The 18,279-nt window shown below is 44.7% G+C and overlaps 1 protein-coding gene across 4 annotated transcripts in view; it reads right to left on the bottom strand.

Annotated features, from left to right (window-relative positions):
• Positions 1-16,043, bottom strand: part of TRUB1 (TruB pseudouridine synthase family member 1) — a 43,125-nt gene extending 27,082 nt beyond the window's left edge. For 2 of the 4 annotated variants that reach the window (XM_066621038.1, XM_066621039.1), the window contains exons 1-3: positions 15,828-16,043; positions 12,125-12,220; positions 8,347-8,402 (exon numbers count right to left, since the gene is read on the bottom strand). In XM_066621038.1, the coding sequence (XP_066477135.1) occupies positions 8,347-8,402; positions 12,125-12,220; positions 15,828-15,990 (315 nt within the window). In that variant the 5' untranslated portion in view covers positions 15,991-16,043. Of the gene's footprint in view, positions 1-8,346; positions 8,403-12,124; positions 12,221-15,280; positions 15,366-15,827 lie in introns of those variants that run through there. The other 2 variants (XM_066621042.1, XM_066621041.1) reach the window with 2 other exon arrangements.
• Between the last annotated feature and the right edge of the window lie 2,236 nt (positions 16,044-18,279).

The raw sequence follows: 18,279 nt of genomic DNA on the forward strand, positions 1-18,279 counted from the left end.
AGTGTTAGAAAGATGGGATATAAATGGATGATGAATAAATGACCTGGTTATTAAGTACATAGACACCTGTATGTCTATGGCATGTGACCCTGATCAGACTTTGTTTCTCCACTGAGCAGGGGCAGTGCCAAGATGGCAACAGCCCCAGAAGCTTCTCAGAAAAGGCAAACTTTTCCTATGACTTGACCCCTACTCCTCTCTAGCTGTAGGAAATTCTCTCTCTCTCTCTCTCTCTCTCACACACACACACACACAAACTGCCCATCACTTGAGAACCAGGAATGGCCTATTAAGGACCATTTAGAAATAAAAGGATTGTTGGATGAGCTCATCTCCCTGAAGGTCTCATATTACCCTGTGGCCAAATCGTTCTCAGCTCCTAACACATAATCTGAGAGGCTATGTGTTGAAATTTTATCCACCATGCTGCATCATCTACTTGTCATCCATATTCTCTGTGCCATCAGAAACTAGGACAGGTATCTTTCTGCCTCACTCTAATCCAGTTGTTTTCAAACTCTCCAGGAGAGTTTGAGCCACTGTAAGTTCTTGTGGGGGCGGGGGAGGCAGCAGGGGTGGGTGGAAGGCAGTGGCGCGATCCCCAGGATAGCACCACTCAGGGGGCTGCAGGGGCTTGGGAGCACTTACCCAAGCCACCTGCAGCCTCCCCAGGGTGCGGAGAGCCCAGTGCGAACCTTTGTTAGAGCAGAGTGGAGCGATTGCACCCCACCTACGCTAAAGCGGAGGAAAAGCACCCCACCTCCACTAAAGTGGAGGAAATGCCCCCTTAAGGGGGCAGAGGCCAGGGCCCAAAGGCTGGGGCGTCACGACGCCCCAGTTTGAAAAGCCCTGCTCTAATCCCATCACCATATTTTCTCCCACTATGTCTCTTCCCAGTAAGCCTCAGCCAAGCCCTTACTGGGATCTCCTTGCTTGTGCTTTTCTTCATTGCCATTGCAAGCTTGCAGGACACCCTAGTACTGAAGTTCACTGCATCAGCACCTCAACTGCAAACTGTCTCAGCAGATACAGACTGGTAACTTTGGTCTCCGCTTCCCTGTCCCATCTGCAATCAAAGTATTAGCTCCTCCTTTAGTTCACGTTTTTGAAGGTTCCCACCAATCAGTGACCTAAAGGCCCTGAAGATTCTGGAAGGCTGATGCAACCTGCTGTCACCCCTTCCCAAATTAATGAATGCAGCTGAAGCCAATTCTTAATTAACAGTCCCAGCATCTTGGCCTTACAAAGTCCAAACATCTGATGAAAAAGGCGCTTCTCATGACTCAATCCCAATGGCCAAACAACACCCTAGCAATAGAGCCTCTCTTATAAGATAGAATCCAAGTCACTTTAAAATCCTACACACTTCCAATTGCTCAACACAGGAACTTGCATCTTTCCAACTTCTTGGCCCCAGTAGAACAAACAAATCATTTTACATAAGATACCAGCATCTCTCCTGCCACTCCTCTGATCTTTGTTTTTTTGTTTGTTTGTTTCTCACAATGCTACAACATCACTTCCATAGCATTAACAACACAGGCCAACACACATTTTGCTTCCTTAAACGTCACACCAATTCCTGGGTATATTTGGGTGCTGATTCTAAAAATCAGGAAGCCATGGTGCAGGCTCCTTCATGAGGAAGCTACTTGAACCATTCACTAATGAAGCTATGCCGTGTCTCCAAAACTAGACGTGATAGGGCAAAACGGATGCCATTTTTGGAATTGGCACCCCAAATTCATATCAAACCACCATAAAGTTTGGGAAAAACTTTTCTGAACCTCAGTTTTGTAGGCCTGTGTATTTAACCAGCAAGAGTATAGCTTTCATTTATTGCAAGTTAATCATTTAATATCCCTTCTCTGTTATTGTGTAATTATTTCTCTTATCCTTTAAACACTAATCTCCATTGGGTGTGGCATAAGCAAACATCAATGTTTGCAACACCACATGGTTGAATGGCACACATATGCACGTGTACTTATGGCAACAGAGCATGTATGGTAACAGTACGTATGCACAAGTGCAAAATACATATGTATCCAGTCGACCATGATAGATACATAGGCGGAGAATTAAAATCCATGGAAATTTAAAATCCGTTGCTTTAAAAATCCATGGAATCAGGGACCACAAAAGGATATAACAATAAACCCACAGCCTAGTAAGATTTCTAACAAAGGAAAATGGACAATCAATCCATAAGAAGCTGATTGGTAGCAAGTCTCTGCCACAGGCTAAGACAGAACAGTTTTAGACAATTAAAAATGGCTTCCACTGCCCATTTATGATCCCTGGAAATTTAACCATCTATAAAGAATCTGAGTCGTTCAAGGCTACAACTGGTTCAATATCTTCCTTGTACCCTTGATCTCTTTTACTCCCTAGACTCAGAGGCCATCAGAGCTTGGATTTGATGCTATCTAGGTGACATTTTGATAAAACGTCTCTCTGGAGAGATAGCAACCTTTGAGATCAAACGCTTAGTTCACCTACTGCCTGAGCGAGAAGTTGCAATTAACGTAGGGCAGTCAATTCTAATCTTCTGCAAGTCAGGAAAGATCCTAGGGATTCAGATTAAAACCAGCAGCAGCTAGCTAGCTTTGTGACTATTTTTTGAAAGCAAATTTTCAACTAAGTAGCACACTGGAGAGCGCACAAACTCATTACTCATGCTGGGACCTCACATTCCCAAGGGAAACGTGAAGTTATTGACCTGTATGAGGAAAACTAGAGCTCCCCTAGCAGGGAAAAAGCAAAAACTGGATTATTTACAATGCAATTAAATGACTCTGAATGAATGGTACCCCATACTGAGACTAATTTGACCTATACAGCAGCCATTGGGCACCTCAATCATTTACACCCTCCACATATAGCAATAAAAATGTATCACCCAGCAGCCTCCATATCTTCATGAAAAGTGAATTAAAATGAGTATCACTCAAGTGTATTGTATTATTTTACCTGTGAGCAGCGAGAACTATTGGTTTACTTAACTTTTACAGAGAAGAGCATAGTTAAAGATGAACAATACTGACTCAGCAGGATGCTAGGCAAACATCCACTATATTTTAAGTTTAGTCAAGTACAGAAGATCTTTCCTTGTGCTTATTACACCATCGCCCCCCCCTCCCCTGCTATGAATTCCACACAAGTATGCTTGTTTAGTGGGTGTGGGTAACATTCAGTTTTTCAGGCATTTTTGTCTACCTTGCAAAGTAATTGGAGATCCAGAAAGAAGAATACATTTTGAATTTTTCATTAATGCTGAGATGACTGGTTGTTGTTTTTTTTAAACGGGACAATCGTCAGGTATGAAGGGCTCAAATGTCACCATTAAATAAGTCTAGGGCAAGATTCTGAAGTTGTACTTACACAGTTAGAAATTAATATTCACTAATCTTTTTTCTCATTCACTAATACTAAACTCACCCTCTTTTTCTCAGTATATATATTCGAGGGAAAGGCTCCAAACTCAGCAGTGGATAGTAATTGAGATCTCAGTTAAGTCAGGATAATTTCCAAAACCACTGAACAACTGCCACTTTGAATCTCACACCAGAAATTTCATACATAATATTAAAGGAGAAGTGTAACATGTCCTCTAGCTGTGTCTAACATGTTCATGCAAATTACATTATGTTATGCTTCCCCCCTCCCCCACCAACACATTAACTGTACTTTCTCCATGCCCAGCAGGTTTATGACAACCACATAGATGAAACCAAAAAAGCTACCCATCTGCACACTAGAGATGCATTTTTTCCTCTGCATTGATTACATCTCTGATAGAAAATTTGAAGGTCTAAGTTCATACTGAAGCAAGCTGCGTACTTTATATTTACTTTGCATTCATCCTTGTGAAGGTCAACCCAATTGAGCATCAGTAAATAGAACTGAATTTAAGCTTAAGTGGGGACATTCTTCCCAGGAGATGTACAATTTATTATGAAGTGATGCTTTTGACACCAGGCTTATAGGAACAAATGTTTCAATGCATTTTGAAAAAGCAGAACAACAAAGCCAGAAATGCTATTGCCACATCTGTAGCAGAAAGGGTTTGGTGTTCCTAGGCACAGATGGCTTTGTCAGCATGGATAGAACAGAATCTTTAGTAATAGGAAACAGGGTAGCACTCTTTTATACCAGCAAACACATGCCTCTGAGTTAACATAAGGGCAGGGAGCAGGGAGTTGGCATTTGCAAGGCTGTACCAGTAGGTTGAATCTTCCCAGCAAACAATAGGGGCTATCTGAACGCACTCAGGATACTCCTCGGCGGGAGGGGGGCCGGGGGCTTCTTGTAGTGAGGGATTCAATTACTAGAAACATAGAGAGGGGGGTTTGCGACGGATGTGAGGACCACATGGCAACTTGCCTGCCTTGTGCGAAGGTTGCAGACATCACTTCTCATCTAGACAGGTTGGTATATACTGCTAGGGAGGAGGTAGCGGTTGTGGTGCATGTCTGCACCAACGACATGGGAATGTGTAGCCAGGAGGTCCTGGAGGCCAAATTTAGGCTATTAGGTAGGAAACTGAAAGCCAGGACCTCAAAGGTAGCGTTCTCTGAAGTGCTACCTGTTCCACGCGCATGGCCAGCTTGGCAGGCGGAGATCAGGGGTCTTAATGTGTGGATGAGACGGTGGTGTAGGGAGGAGGAGTTTAGATTCAGTAGGCACTGGGGAACGTTTTGGGACAAGCGGGGCCTGTACGAGAGAGACGGGCTTCACTTGAACCAGAATGGAACCAGACTGCTGGTGCATAATATTAAAAAGGTGGCAGAGCAGCTTTTAAACTGATCCCTGGGGGAAAGCCGACAGGAGCCGAGGGGCATCCGGTTCGGGACTCCTCATCCCTATGGGACGAGGTTGGGGAGGTTAGAGAACAACAAGGCAAAGACAGAGTAGGAGAAGAAATTGGGAATGGTAGCGTGATGGGATGTGATAGACGGTTTGGCACAGTGAGGGGATGCGGGGACAAAGGAGCTAATAAGCAGCCCATCCTGGGACATTCCATGTACAAATGCTTTTATGCAAATGCTTGAAGTCTCCAAGCAAAGATGGGAGAACTGGAATGTCTGGTGACTAGGGAAAACATTGACATAGTGGGCATAATGGAAACCTGGTGGAATGCAGAGAATCAGTGGGATACCGCAATCCCGGGCTATAAACTCTACAGGAGGGACAGGGAGGGGCATGTTGGAGGTGGGATGGCCATTTATGTTAAGGAAAGGATAGAATCCAGCAAAGGAGAGATTGAAGGTGGGTCCGACTGCATAGAATCTCTATGGGTTAAATTACCAGGCCTGAGCAGTGATGTAATACTGGGGGCGTACTATCGTCCTCCAGACCAGAAATTGGAAGGGGACCTTGAAATGAGGAAACAGATCAGGGAGGTGACAAAGAGGGACAGAGTTGTAATCATGGGGGACTTCAATTATTCTCATATTGACTGGGTCAATTTGTGTTCTGGTCACGAAAAGGAGACCGGATTCCTTGACATGTTAAATGACTGTGCCTTAGAGCAGCTAGTCATGGAGCCCACCAGAGGACAGGTGACTCTGGATTTAATATTGTGTGGTACTCAGGACCTGGTTAGAGATGTCAGTGTTACTGAGCCATTGGGGAACAGTGATCATGCTGCGATCTGTTTCGACATGCATGTCAGGGGAAGAATACCGGGCAAATCTCTCACAAAAACCCTTGACTTCCGACAAGCGGACTTCCCTCAAATGAGGAGGCTGGTTAGAAGGAGGTTGAAAGGGAGGGTAAAAAGAGTCCAATCTCTCCAGAGTGCATGGAGGCTGCTCAAATCAACAGTAATAGAGGCCCAGCGGAAGGGTATACCGCAAAGGGAGAAGGGCTTGACTAAGTCCAGGAGGGTGCCCGCATAGCTAACCAGCCAAGTTAGAGAGGCCATAAAGGGCAAGGAAGCTTCCTTCCATAAATGGAAGTCTTGCCCCAATGAGGAGAATAACAAGGAACATAAACTGTGGCAAAAGAAATGTAAGAAGGTGATAGGGGAGGCCAAGAGAGACTATGAGGAACACATAGCCAGTAGCATTAAGGGGAATAATAAAAGCTTCTCCAAATATGTTAGAAGCTGGAAGCCCACCAGAGAAGCGGTTGGCCCTCTGGATGGTGAGGGAGGAAAAGGGGAGATAAAAGGAGACAGAGATGGCAGAGAAATTAAATGAGTTCTTTGCATCTGTCTTCACGGCAGAAGACCTCAGGCAGATACCGCTGCCCAAACGGCCCCTCTTGACCAAGGAATTAAGTCAGATAGAGGTTAAAAGAGAAGATGTTTCAGACCTCATTGATAAATTAAAGATCAATATGTCACCGGGCCCTGATGGCATCCACCCAAGAGTTATTAAGGAACTGAAGAATGAAGTTGCTGTGCTCTTGACTAAAATATGCAACTTGTCCCTTGAAACATCCACAGTGCCAGAGGATTGGAGGATAGCAAATGTCACACCGATCTTTAAAAAGGGAAGGAGGGGGGACCCAGGAAACTTTAGGCCGGTCAGCCTAACATCTATACTGGGTAAGATGGTGGAATGCCTCATCAAAGATAGAATCTCAAAACACATAGATGAACAGGCCTTGCTGAAGGAGAATCAGCATGGCTTCTGTAAGGGTAAGTCTTGCCCACAAAGCTTTTAGAATTCTTTGAAAAGGTCAACAGGCATGTGGATGCGGGAGAACCCATGGACATTATATATCTGGACTTTCAGAAGGCGTTTGACACGGTCCCTCACCAAAGGCTACTGAAAAAACTCCAGTCAGGGAATTAGAGGGCAGGTCCTCTCCTAGACTGAGATCTGGTTGAAGGCCAAGAAACAGAGAGTGGGTGTCAATGGGCAATTTTCACAATGGAGAGAAGTGAAAAGCAGTGTGCCCCAAGGATCTGTCCTGAGACCAGTGCTTTTCAACCTCTTCATAAATGACCTGGAGACAGGGGTGAGCAGTGAAGTGGCTAAGTTTGCAGACGACACCAAACTTTTCCTAGTGGTAAAGACCAGAAGTGATTGTGAGGAGCTCCAGAAGGATCTCTCCAAACTGGCAGAATGGGCAGCAAAATGGCAGATGCGCTTCAATGTCAGTAAGTGTAAAGTCATGCACATTGGGGCAAAAAATCAAAACTTTAGATATAGGCTGATGGGTTCTGAGCTGTCTGTGACAGATCAGGAGAGAGATCTTGGGGTGGTGGTGGACAAGTTGATGAAAGTGTTGACCCAATGTGCGGCAGCAGTAAAGAAGGCCAATTCTATGCTTGGGATCATTAGAAAAGGTATTGAGAACAAAACAGCTAATATTATAATGCTGTTGTACAAATCGATGGTAAGGCCACACCTGGAGTATTGTGTCCAGTTCTGGTCGCCGCATCTCAAAAAAGACATAGTGGAAATGGAAAAGGTGCAAAAGACAGCAACTAAGGTGATTGCTGGGCTGGGGCACCTTTCTTATGAGGAAAGGCTACGGCGTTTGGGTCTCCTCAGTCTAGAAAAGTGACGCCTGAGGGGGGACATGACTGAGACATACAAAATTATGCATGGGAAGGATAAAGTGAATAGATGCTCTTTACACTCTCACATAACATCGGAACCAGGGGACATCCACTCAAATTGAGTGTTGGGAGAGTTAGGACAGCCAAAAGAAAATATTTCTTTACTCAGCCTGTGGTTGGTCTGCGGAACTCCTTGCCACAGGATGTGGTGCTGGCATCTGGCCTGGATGCCTTTAAAAGGGGATTGGACAAGTTTCTGGAGGAAATATCCATTACAGGTTACAAGCTCTGATGTGTATGTGCAACCTTCTGATTTTAGAAATGGGCTATGTCAGATGCAAGGGAGGGCACCAGGATGCAGGTCTTGTTATCTGGTGTGCTCCCTGGGGCATTTGGTGGGGCTGCTGTGAGATACAGGAAGCTGGACTAGATGGGTCTATGGCCTGATCCAGTGGGGCTGTTCTTAAGTTCTTATTTCAAATATATGGAGCTGCCTTACACTAAATCAGACCAGTATTCCCTGTAATTCATTATACTGACTGGCGGACACTGTCCAGGATTTCAAGTTGAGGTCTCTCTGAGCCCTATCTGGAGTGGTCAGCAATTGAACTTGGGACCTTCCGCATGCAAAGCGTGTGCCACAGGGTTCTATGGCTTGCCACAGCTAGGAACAGCAAGTTTCTCTAACATATGTATTCTCTAACATATTTCTCTAACAATCATCAACATTGATGATGCCACTAAAGTAGCATTTTACCCTTATGTATCCATCTCACGTTTTACTTGTTTGTGAAAGATGAGCTCCAGGAAAACTCCATATTCCTTACCTTAGAACCTGCCAACATGTCGCCCAGCATTTTAGTTCCTTTTCCGATGCCAACCACTGTTAAGAAAGAGAAACAGTATTTCAAGAACTGGTTTTGCCATCTCTGTATTCGCTATTGTTTTCTGTCATATCACACCAGCCAGAAACACTATTTCATACACTTCTGGCACCTTCCGCTAACAGAATCAATGAATCCAAAATGGCAATGAGATAGTCTAGAAGAAAAATTACTCTACTGCTTTTTAAAACTTTCAGTGAGCTGAGAAAAAACGCAGCACAGACAAGTGCAAGTTACTGCCAGAATGTCCTTCATTATGTACTGTGGCCCTTTCTTGGAAAGGTATTTCTTACAGGCCTCGCTACAGAGCTACTTCCTGTAATTATACAAGGTGACTGTATGACATGGTTTAAGTCCCAGAAAGGTTTATTAGTTGGAAAGCCACTGCTCTTGCTAATGTGCCAATTAAAACATTATTAGGATTCAGTAGGAAACCAACTAAGGTGGCCACCAGAGGGAAGTCAGTTCTCTCTCTCCACACTCACTCTGCTCCCCTCTTGTCAAATCCAGGAAGCGAGAGAAGGAGCAGAGGCTTGCGTGCCAACACATAAGAGGGACCAATATTTGATATGCAGCTTCAAACACATGAAGGCCTTTAGCCATGCAGCAGCACACTACCCTAAAGAAAACCCAAGATTGTCTTGCAAAGAACTATTGTCACCAGATATCTAACCCTGCCACGTATGCTGGAATAATAGCTTTAATGGGTTTACATTTTAAACCACATGCTGATTTCTTACAATAGACTCAGACACTGCATAAAAGCAGAAAGAGAAAAGGCACAAGAGTACTGGTGATCAGTACATATAGAGAATAGTGTTGTAAGAAAGAAGTGCCAAGCTAGTGCAGATCAATCAAGGTGCAATTCACAATAAGCTTTTTGATATGGGTAGCTGTACCATTGCACCCTGAGTTTTCATTGATCCATTGCAAGTTAAGCAGGGACAGAAAGAGTCACTGCTACACAACAGCAGCCTCAGTTTAAGTTCTGCATAGCTGAGAAAAATTCAGATAACCATAACCTTTGTATAACTCAACTATGCAGCACTTGCTCAGGGAGAGCAACAGATCCTTGTAGAGCAGTGTTTCTCCAACTGTGGGTCGGGATCCACTAGGTGGGTGACAAGCGGGTTTCAGGTGGGTGTCCACTCATTTCAATATTTAATTTTGAATATATTAGACTTGATGCTATTATGGCATGTGACGGTATTGGGAAAATGTTACAGATCTGTACTTTTTTCTGTATATGGTTTTAACATTGACAGTAAATGGGACTTACTCCTGGGAAAGGGTGGGTAGAATTGCAGTCTAGGATTGTTAAAAATTTTCCTGTTCAATGATGTAATTTCTGATCATGACATCATTTTTTTATCATTTTAAAAAGTGGGTTCCAGTGCTAAAAGTATGAGAACCACTGTTATAGAGAATTAGGTATCGCTGCTCAGGCCACTCAGGCAGAGAAAGCTGAAAGAGTTCCAGTTCTTTTCAGATGAAAAAGCATCTAGAAATGTAGGCTTACAGCTAGTTGGCATTACAGGAAATTAGAGAGCCTATTCAGATGCAAAATACATGACAGTCAGGTTCATAAGCACAGGACTCATTCAATTAAAATCAGAAACAGTGCAATTTCACTCTTCAGTCAAGAGCAAATTTTACATTATCATTATCAACTGGAATCGTCAGCTTACAACAAGCTATCCATTTGCACTAGCCTGGGTTGAATTATTTGCCCCATCTCCTGAGTTACCATCCATACCTTGCTCTCAGCCATTCACTATCTGAATGTATAGACCTGTTCTCACCATCATTTATTCTGAAATAAGAATAATTTCATTTTCCCTCTATATTTATTCAAGGTTAGTCAAGGTCATCAGACGTTAAGTGAGAGTCAGGATCTCCTGGCAATGAGCTCTTCCACGATCCTGGAATAGCAATCATGTAAAGAATAGAAAGTTCAGAGTCATGAAATAGCAGTTGCTGGGGAGGAACAGCTAGAGAGATACACTATCTTCAAGTACTGCTCATGGGCTTCCAAGAGGCATTTGGTTAGTCACTGAGGGAAACAGGACCTGGATTTGATGGACCTTTGAGTTGACCCAACAGGGTTCTTCCTACATTCTTTGAAGGGTTATTTTTAATGGGTGGAATTCAAGCTTCCATAGGCAAGCACAATAACCTGTTAAATATCTAGAAGAATAGCTAGCAAAGGGTATGAGGCTGAAACTTGAGGGCATCACTCATCATGCTGTCATTCTGAGAGGATAATAGTAGCCTTCACAAAATATTCTGGAATATTTCTGCCATCTCTCATTGACTAAGGGCACAGTCTTATCCTGTGCTGGAATAAGTAAGTCAAGAGGCTTGCGTTGTATCCAGCACAGGATAGGTGCCCAAAGTGGTTCAGCCAGAGGTGAGTTGAAACTTTTGCACCTATGGGTCTCCTGAGGTGGCACAAGTCCGAGGAGAGTGGAGTGCTTGAAGCCGCTCCGAACTCCCTGGGAATGGGGTTGGGATCTGGCGTAACTGCTTGATCCCAGCAACGCCTCCCACTCCCCACCCGCCCACCCTCGTGGCCACCCCCAGCCTGCCCTCCCCTGGAACACCTCCCTCCCGCCTTGCCTCCACCCACCCAGAGTCTTGTGTCGGCTGAGCTCAGCCAATGCAAGACTTGGAGCCTCTGCCTGTGTGGAAACTTATTCCAGCCTCCACAGGCCAGCATGCCTCTGTGTGCCGGCCTAGCCGATCATGAGGAGGTGCAAATGTGCTTCACGGCACATTTGGGACCCTCCCGGGCTGGCACAAGGGACTTGCACCGGCCCAAGTGCAGCTCAGGATTGCACTGCATGATGTTTAAGAATTGCTAGAAAGGTAGTTTGGTTTGGAATTCCTTCCCAGATTGCCAAATGAAAGGGGAAGGAGCAAAACAATCCTAAAGTGTACTAATGGCAAGATCCTAGCCATTCAGGGTGGGAAGTTGGATTTGGAAGTGATGAGCCAAATCATTGAGCTAAACAAAGCTGTAATGCACTGCTCCGGCGCCAGGGCAGTTAACTCCGTGATGTTACAAGACGTTCTGATGTCACTGCTGGGTTCTCCCCAGAAGAGTGGGTGGTTACTACAGTGGCTTCATGTACCCCGTTCCTTCTGCTATGGAGGCTGGGAGTCTCTAAATGAGAAGGAACGGGGTGCACAAAGCAGCCAGTGCTTCCTTCGTAACTACAACTGAGCCCCAGGCAGGAATGCACCCCTGCTTGGTGTAGCACCCAGGGAGGGGCCTCTTGGGCTCTGCCCTAATTACAGCTCTGGAGCCAAGTCATTACTGAATCATGTTACCTAACTCACTGAGAGAAATATTTCTACAAAAGATACCTTTATAAATAAATCAGTTTGGTTTGAAGAGCTATGTTGGATTCGGTTTTAAGTTCTGGTGGAGCCCCAGGTTACCCGAGGGTGAGCTGGACTCAGGGATTGAGAACACAGAGGGAAATGTCCCTACTTCCCTCAAGACCTTGCAGGAAGCAGAGTCCTGGTAAGCAGGGGACTGGTAGCAGCAGAAGAACAACCAGCAAGGTCAGCATGCCAGGTCAGAAACCTTTGAGAGCACCACAGGAGGAAATCAGCAATGGTTATCTCCCAGATTCCTGAGAATATAAAGCACTTCTATAAATGACAAATCAATTAGATCAATGACAAATATTGTGCACATTAATATGCAAATTACCTAGTACTCCCGTAGCAGCACTATCCAGAATCCCACCATGTCCAATCTTTAAAGAGTGTGGAATCCTGTTCCTACTAGGGTCCAGTAGACCAGCTTCTGAAAAAGTAAGATCTCCAACAGTAAGAATATTCATACACTTTGGTCCAAACACACACAAATTTGTCATTCATATTGGAAAGTAGTAAAGGGGCATAACTAATTCATTGAAAACCATCTGTCTCTGAGCAAAGATTAAGAATTAGAATCAAAAAGAATCACTGCATGTTGAAGGAGAGGGGTAAAAAACAACAGACATGCAGCTCACCCAGATCCACTGCTCATCTTGAGCATGGCCAGCATTAAATAGTTTGCTATTTTAATAGCGAGCAAGCTGTGTGCGCATTATTTTCCACAGCAATGTAGAGGAACCATCCCAACTACTTATTTGTGGCAGTAATATAAGCATAACTAGCAACCGTTACAGAGTTCTTCAAGTGTCAACAGCATGCAGCAGTCTCTCAATATGCTTTCCACACTTAATTACATTCAGCACTGGTGCTGAAAAGTGGGATAGGACTGGGCCATGAGCTATGAATCAGGAAGCTCCCAGGTATGACATTCGCCTTTGCCATAGGAGACCTTTGGCAACATTCCTTAGCATCAGGTGTCCATCTGCAAGATGAGGGTACCTTATATCAGGGGTCTCCTAACTATGGCCTGGGGCCACATCCAGCCCACAGCAACTTAATATTTTTTGCCCAACCATGTGGTGGGAAAGTTAACATGTGCAGTTCTGTCTGCAGAATGCCAGAGTGGTGTCAGGCTGGCTAACCCTCATTTTCAGTCACCTCGGCCATAAGCTTTAAGACCCTCAAACCATAATTATTCAGAGTTAATCTCACCCCTGCCGATAAAACAAAACAGGTTGCCCCATGTTGACTTTTCAACAATGCTGTAAAATGATTGTGCTGAGGAAATGTTTACTAACAACAATCCAGGTTTCCACAATGGATTGGGCAGAGACAGAGTACCATTTTTTGCTGCCCATGAAAATGAATGAAGTATACGATGTGGTCCTCATACTGAAAAATTGAGACCCCTGCCTTATTTTGAGACCCCTGTGTAAAGTGTGGGCAGGAGGTCTGCTCTAGAGGGTAGAGCCTCCGTTTGCCTGAAGGTAACAGCTGAAGGTTGCCAGTTTGAGGCCACCGGCACCGTGAACGGCAAGATCTTGAAGCAGCTGACAAGCCAAGCCAAGTTTTTCCATCTGCTCTTTGGCTGCCCTTCCAGTGAGATATGAAGGATTGTCAGCTTGCGTGGGAGGAAACTGGAGGTCAAAATGTGATAACAGATCATAAAAGGATCCATCTGAAATGTTGTAGTTCTTGAAAGGCAGAACCTTCGTCAATTGTAAAAATCCCTATAGGGATTTAGTATAGCCTGCCTGTGTAAACCGCCTTGAAATAAAGTCTGAGGAGAAATCTGAAGACCATGAAAGGCGGTATATAAATACCTGTATTATTATTATTATTATTATTATTATTCACATAAAGAACTCTGAACATTCAGAAGCACTAACATACATACTATTTGTATCAGATATCTGCCCCCTCAAGCAAGGCAGTTAATACAAGTCACTTATGTGTACTTATGGGACAACGGTGTAGTTAAATGTACTTATGGGACAACAGTTCTATAAAAATATGTTCTTGTTCAAGGCAACACCCCCCCCCTGTTCACTTTTTTTTTACAGTTTCCTCTATTTGTGTGTTTTGGGACACATCTCATCTTCCACCTTTCACTTGACAGAAACACTTAGAAACAAATTTCCCAACACAAGAACCTTAAAAGGTTTTGATTCAGTCATTTGTACATGAGAGTAAAATAAAACAGACAAGAAGATAAAAACAGAAACTGCACAATACTGTAGTTTAGCTGGAAAAGCAGGCTTAAGATGTTCTTCTAAAAGCACACAGGAAGGATACAATTCTGCAGTACAACTTATCCGTGCATATACACAATCCTCAGCCAGTTGTATTACAGTAGTAACAGAGCCCTTTAGAAAACACTGACCGAGGAAACACCATCCATCAAGGTACATTAAAAGCACAGCAGCCAGGCTGGTTCATTGGGGGGGGGGGGGAATCACAGACTAGTAACACCATCACTAGGGTGCCATACACATACCCCAAACTGAGTTTGCACACCAAACAGAGCTCACCGCAGGCAAAGCAGCAGTTTATACATACTTGAGCACTCTCAGTGGCAGCAGCTGGGGAGGAGGAGTCAAAAGCAGAAGTTGGTGGGAAGAGGGAAATTGTTTCTTTAACAGCTGGGGGTGAGCATTGGAGCTGCAGAGATGCAGCATTTTCAGTGCAATCCTATGCATGTCTACTCAGTAAGCCCCACTTAGTTCAATGGAACTCCCAGGTAAGTATGCATAGAATTGCAGCCCCCTTTGTATATACCAACAGTAATCCCAGGTGATTGAAGACCCATCAGATTGGAAACAAAGCTGACAAGGAAGGTAGTGGTGTTGGATGGACAGAGAACACAGGTACACAGAAAGTTTGTTGATATTAAAAGGTCAACAAAAACAAATCTAATAATGCAGTCTGAGCCATGGCTCTCAACAGCCCAAACTGCAAAGGTCCACTGGAAAAATCACAATAGCAGAACACTGGAGGTGCAGAGATGAGACTTGGGGCCCAATCCTATCCAACTTCCCAGCACTGATGCAGCCACAACACAGTCCTGAGGTAAGCAGACAAACATTCCATCATCCTGAGGAGGCCTCCATGACTGCCTTCCCGCCACAGAATGCACTGCAAGCCCCACTGGCACAGTTGCATCAGTACTTGAAAGTTGGGTAGGATTGGGCCCATGCAGGGCCTCTGAGAGGAATTTTTATTGTGGGGAGGGTACAAAATTTTGGGGGGGGCCCAAAGGGGGAGGGGGAATGGAGGCAGGCAGAATGGGGGGAGAAATAGGGCAGGGAGAGGGTGCTGACTGCCAGATTAGTCTTTGGAGCCCAAGTCTACCAGATTTCTTGATGCGGAGCCCAAGTCTACCCAACAGCATTGGCAGCATTGGTAAAGTAATATGGAAAACCAAAAACACTCCTAAGTCTCTCTAAAATCTTTGAAATATAGAAAATCCATTGCAGAAAATTATCACCTTCATATCTGGGTTGCACCAAAATGAACTTTTGCAGCAGCTGTAGCCCCATGGCTGGATCCCTGATCTCCTATATGCTCTTTCAAGGTCAGCAGATCCACAAGCCAAAGAGTTACTGCAGTAGGTCAGTTTCCTCCCAGATTTGACACTGTGTTAAAGAGGGTCATGGATGCATTGCTGGGCCCGTATGTATGGCTTGCAGCAGCAGTGCAGGCAGTGAGTTCAGGCAAGGTAGGAAAATGTAAATCCCAAGAACTTTCTGGGCCCCCTCCTGACTCCCCTTTCTGACTCTGGGCCCAGGTACAAATTATCCCTTTACCCCCCCCCCCTTGCCTGTTTGTGTCAATTGAGTGGGGAGAGGCAACGCTTTGGTGAGGCTCTGCACAACACACAGGCACACCCAGAGTTCTGAGTGCAGGTCATGCAGCTTTCTTTCCTTGCTCAAGCTCAGCTGTGACGTCACTTAGCAAGCTCACTGTGACGTCACCCCACCTTGTTCCTTCTTGTCCTTTCCAGGACTTGAGCTCCCAGCCCTCCTCTTTAGTACCTGACAAGAGCTTCGCTTTGAGCTGGTTCAGCACAGAGGCGGAGGTGGGACCTTTGGGCTTATACACAGCAAACAGCCCACTAAGAGACAGCAGCTTAGCAGCGACTGCTTGTCTTGCCACCGCCTCCAGCAGCATTCCTCGCACCGTCCAACCCATGAGCATCGGGGTGGGGGGGCAAAGCACAGCAATTCTGCAGTGCAGGCTACACTCTGCCCGCGTGCACCACCCGTTTGCAAAGCCCACTGCAATGAAACAGAGAGGGACGCCTCCAACCACAAATTAGGCAACTGCAAAGCATTGTGGAAGTTGTAGTCTGTGGGGTTTTTTTTAAAGCTACAAGGTCTTGTGGGAAGTGTAGTCTACTAGTTCCTACTCTTTGCAGCTGCAGACTCTCTTTGTCTTGGTTGTTAGTGCCAGGTGCACCACCATCAGTGTGTGAACTTGTAAGGGAGAAGAACGACTGAGAGCCCAAGCCTAGGCATGTCTACTCAGAGTAAACGCCATTATAGTTAAGGGGACTTACTCCCAGGAAAGCGTGGATAGGTTTGCAACCTGATTGGCTCGTAATTTAAAGTTGCAAACCTAAGGTGCTCACCTGGGAGCAAGCCCCAGTGTGTGAGATTTACTTGGGAGTCAACCTGCTTAATGATTCTGCTGTAAATTTTTCGAATAGCAGAGAGACCTGTCGTTAAAGAGTTCCTTCTTCTAAACAGACAAGGTTTGTAGTATAGAGCAGTGGTTTCTTTTTATACCAATTTAGCCAAAGCAATCAAACTAAAATTGCCCTGGAAGTAAGAGTAAAAGGAGTGCTGAACCTTTTGTAGCCAGTTTTCACTCATCTCACTTATATCACCCTGGCATAGAACAAGATATAAAATCACACTGGCTACATAGTCCAAACATCCTCAGCAGAAAACATTTTTTTGAAATAAATTGCAGGAGGAGCAACAACATTGCCTGCATTTTCACTGATTCTGGTGTAGTGGTCTGGAAGTTGTACTTGGAGCCCAAGCCTTTGTATGTCTACTGAGAAGTCCTATTATAGTCAATGGGGCTTATCCAAGAAAAGTGTGAATAGGATTGGAGCCTTAGAGCCGGAAGATCCAGTTTCAAATACCTGCTCAGCCATGAAGCTACCTGGGTGACCTTGAGCTGGGTTACTTTCAGCCTCTCCTACTCACAGGGTTGTTTTGAGGACAAAAAGAGGAGAGAAGCTATGTACAGCACCCCAAGCTCCTTGGAGTAAGGGCAGTATTAAAAAAGTGAAAAATAATTTATTTATGGATAAAAGCATCACCTCATAACAGCAAATGGAAAAAATAATCAGTCAGGAGACTGTTACAGTTCTTTCTTTAGTTACATAAAATTGCATTGTAATTAAGGAAAGAGGGAAACACAGATAGCTTGAGACTGGGGTCAGTAATTTTGTACCTTATAGCCAACTTATTATCGTGACCAGGGCTTTTTTTCTAATGGAATGCGGGGGGGGGGGGGGGGGACGAAGTTCCGGCACCTTTTTGCAGGGGCCCCTCCCCTTCGGAGGCATTGGGGGGGAGCAAAACAGAGGCAGAGTAGACAGGCACAGGATTGGGCCCTGAGGCTGCCATCCTATGCACAGTAAGCCCCATTCACTAAAGTGGACTTCTGAGTAGACATGCATTGGATTGGGCTCTTAGGCTGCAATCCTAGGCACTGTCCTGGGAGTTAGCTCCATTGACTAGAATGAGAGTAGACATACCTTCAGAGTAGACATACCTAGGATTGGGCTCTTAATCCTGGCAGAGATATATATCTGCACCCGTTTTCACATGCTAAGGGCAGGTGAAAAGGGATTCTACGTGTGTACAACATGCTGTCCAGCCTTGCCAGAGATCTTCCTCGTCCTTCCCTCACAAGCATGCCCTCTGCCAGCCAGCGTTTGCAGCTCCTCTCCAGCAATGCACAGCAGCTGCTCAGGGCAGCAGAGAACATACAATTGCATGCCAAGTGCCTTCCCAAAGACACAGAGTATTCTGATACCTGAATTAAACCATATTTAATCACTTGTTTGCAAAAATAGCTGTTTCTATGTGCACCTAAGGACCCCTCTCATGTAAGAATTCCTTTTTTGTTCTTACTCCCACAGTTGCTTCGAGTAATTTTACTACATGGAACTCATGTAAGCCATTTTTTGGAATCCATTCACTGCTTCCTCTCCTCGAAGTAGTGCCACACTACATGTTACAAGTGCACCTGTACAGTATTTTTCCCCATGTGTAGAAAAAGTAGCTAGGGGGAAGGGGATGTGGAGATTGACAGCCCAATCCTATGCATGTCTACGCAGAAGTAAGTTCATCTTTAGGGGGAAGCACATAAAAAATATTTTATTTCTCCAATAAAAAATGGTTTATAAATAAATAAATAAATAAAAGATTAACAAGTTGTGAGTTCCTGCACCTTTTTTTTCACAAA

The sequence above is a fragment of the Tiliqua scincoides genome, chromosome 3 (assembly GCF_035046505.1).
Source record: "Tiliqua scincoides isolate rTilSci1 chromosome 3, rTilSci1.hap2, whole genome shotgun sequence".
NCBI classification, from domain to species: domain Eukaryota; kingdom Metazoa; phylum Chordata; class Lepidosauria; order Squamata; family Scincidae; genus Tiliqua; species Tiliqua scincoides.